Here is a 1,641-nt window from a genome sequence, read left to right on the forward strand (position 1 = left end):
AGCTGATGGAAATTACTGCCCTTAGAATGTGCTTTGTGCTCTAGGATATCCCATTGAGCCCAGGCAGCCTTGCTGTCTTTTGCATCAAAGCCAGTTACAGTATTCACCTACCAGAAATCTTCTCAGTGTTATCAGTGATTTTACTGTTATCGCAACTCACTGAGTTCTCTCCAAAGAGAGAAGTGATGTCTTCTCCAAATATCTTGCGACAGTTCAAAATTAGGAATTGTATTAATGAAATCTGTAACACAAAGGGGCAAAAACAATGGTGTATTACTGTACATATGGCATAATAGTAAATCACATTTCATACGTGAATCTGGGCTCTAACACAAAATGCAAAAGCGGTCTGAGAAAAATTCAGACTTGATTAAATATATATATATATATGTGTGTGTGTGTGTGTGTGTGTGTGTGTGTATATATATCAGTTTTCTCTAAGAAATAAGTGATACTTTCAAGAGTACTTTGGGCACAAATTTTAAAATTCTTTTAGTCAGTGAGCTAAAGTTATAATATGTGGGCTGGTTTAATAGCTAAAATTTTGTAATGATGGTCACATGCTTAAAAGTAGGATGGTTTGCAAGAAGCCCACATAGGATGTTTGGGACAAAAGTGTATATTCTCTTACTAAGTTTTATTTAGTTTTATTAAAATTTTTCTAGTTTTAATGATATAGAATTTATATATAGCATCTTATTAAAACTTATAAAGTATGAAATACAACACAAATTGTGAAATTCACTTCAGTGAAGAAATATCTGAAAGTTAGGTAGCAGAGGTTTCTGTGTGGGGTGGGGGGCGGGAGGGGGGTCGTGAAGGAAGAAAGCATCTGGAGAGAAAACATGTCTGTCTGTCTGTCTGCATTGCCTCGCCTCACACTTGCTGTCTAGGGGAGCTTGGAGAAGAGCTGTGATCTTATTAGGCATGTTATGGCTCTGTTAGGATGTTCTGAAATATTTTACTAGCTTCCTCATCCTCTAGCGGAGACACAATAGAAGCCAAGTATTTTCCTGAACGAGCCACAACTGGCAGAGTGCGGCCAGCGTGTGTGGAGCCTCGGGTGCTCGTATGGCCCAGGCCGCCTAAGATGAGCCGACAGTGACCAGATGTATTGGGTGTTGTCATCGTTGTGTAATGATGAACTCACAGTTTGGAGGCTTGTACACCCTCAGTGATGAGGCTGAGAGTTGAACCTTGGCTCTCCGGTTCCAAAGCCAGGTTCTTTTCTATCATATCGTCCTACTCTTACCTCTCTGTTGTTTAATCTCTTGGATGGCAAAGGAGAAGTGACTCAACTCTTCTCAGTTATAGTACACCTTCCCATGCCCAGCCAGCGTAGGATTCTGCCACTCCAAGGCAGGGTAATTAAAATGTGCACTTTAAAACACGGGTTCACCAGCGTTAATACCACAGACTTCCGGTTCAAAATGGGGACTCTGCCCCACAAGGCATAAAAATGAAAGATCTTGTTACCTTTTTGGTGAAGTTTTCAATTGCTGAGCTGCCAGAATTAACCCAACAAAACATGCTTGGTGTGAGACACACTGATAAATTATAAGCTGTCATCTGATTGGATGAGGAATGTTGCTCGATGTTGTGTAACACTCCAAAAAGGTATCGCAACAAAACTACATTTGG

The 1,641-nt window shown here is 40.3% G+C and overlaps 1 protein-coding gene across 1 annotated transcript in view; it reads right to left on the reverse strand.

The window, feature by feature from the left end:
* Positions 1-93: 93 nt before the first annotated feature.
* The window catches only part of LOC120859523 (rho GTPase-activating protein 20-like), a gene marked incomplete at its 5' end in the record, with an annotated part of 2,318 nt that continues 770 nt past the window's right edge, over positions 94-1,641 (reverse strand). The window contains 2 exons of the mRNA XM_040235603.1: positions 94-241; positions 1,477-1,641. The exon at positions 1,477-1,641 is cut by the window's right edge and continues 7 nt beyond it. Coding sequence (XP_040091537.1) covers positions 104-241; positions 1,477-1,641 — 303 coding nt within the window. The remainder of the gene's footprint in view (positions 242-1,476) is intronic.

This window comes from Oryx dammah, unplaced genomic scaffold, assembly GCF_014754425.2.
Source record: "Oryx dammah isolate SB20612 unplaced genomic scaffold, SCBI_Odam_1.1 HiC_scaffold_1393, whole genome shotgun sequence".
Lineage (NCBI taxonomy): Eukaryota > Metazoa > Chordata > Mammalia > Artiodactyla > Bovidae > Oryx > Oryx dammah.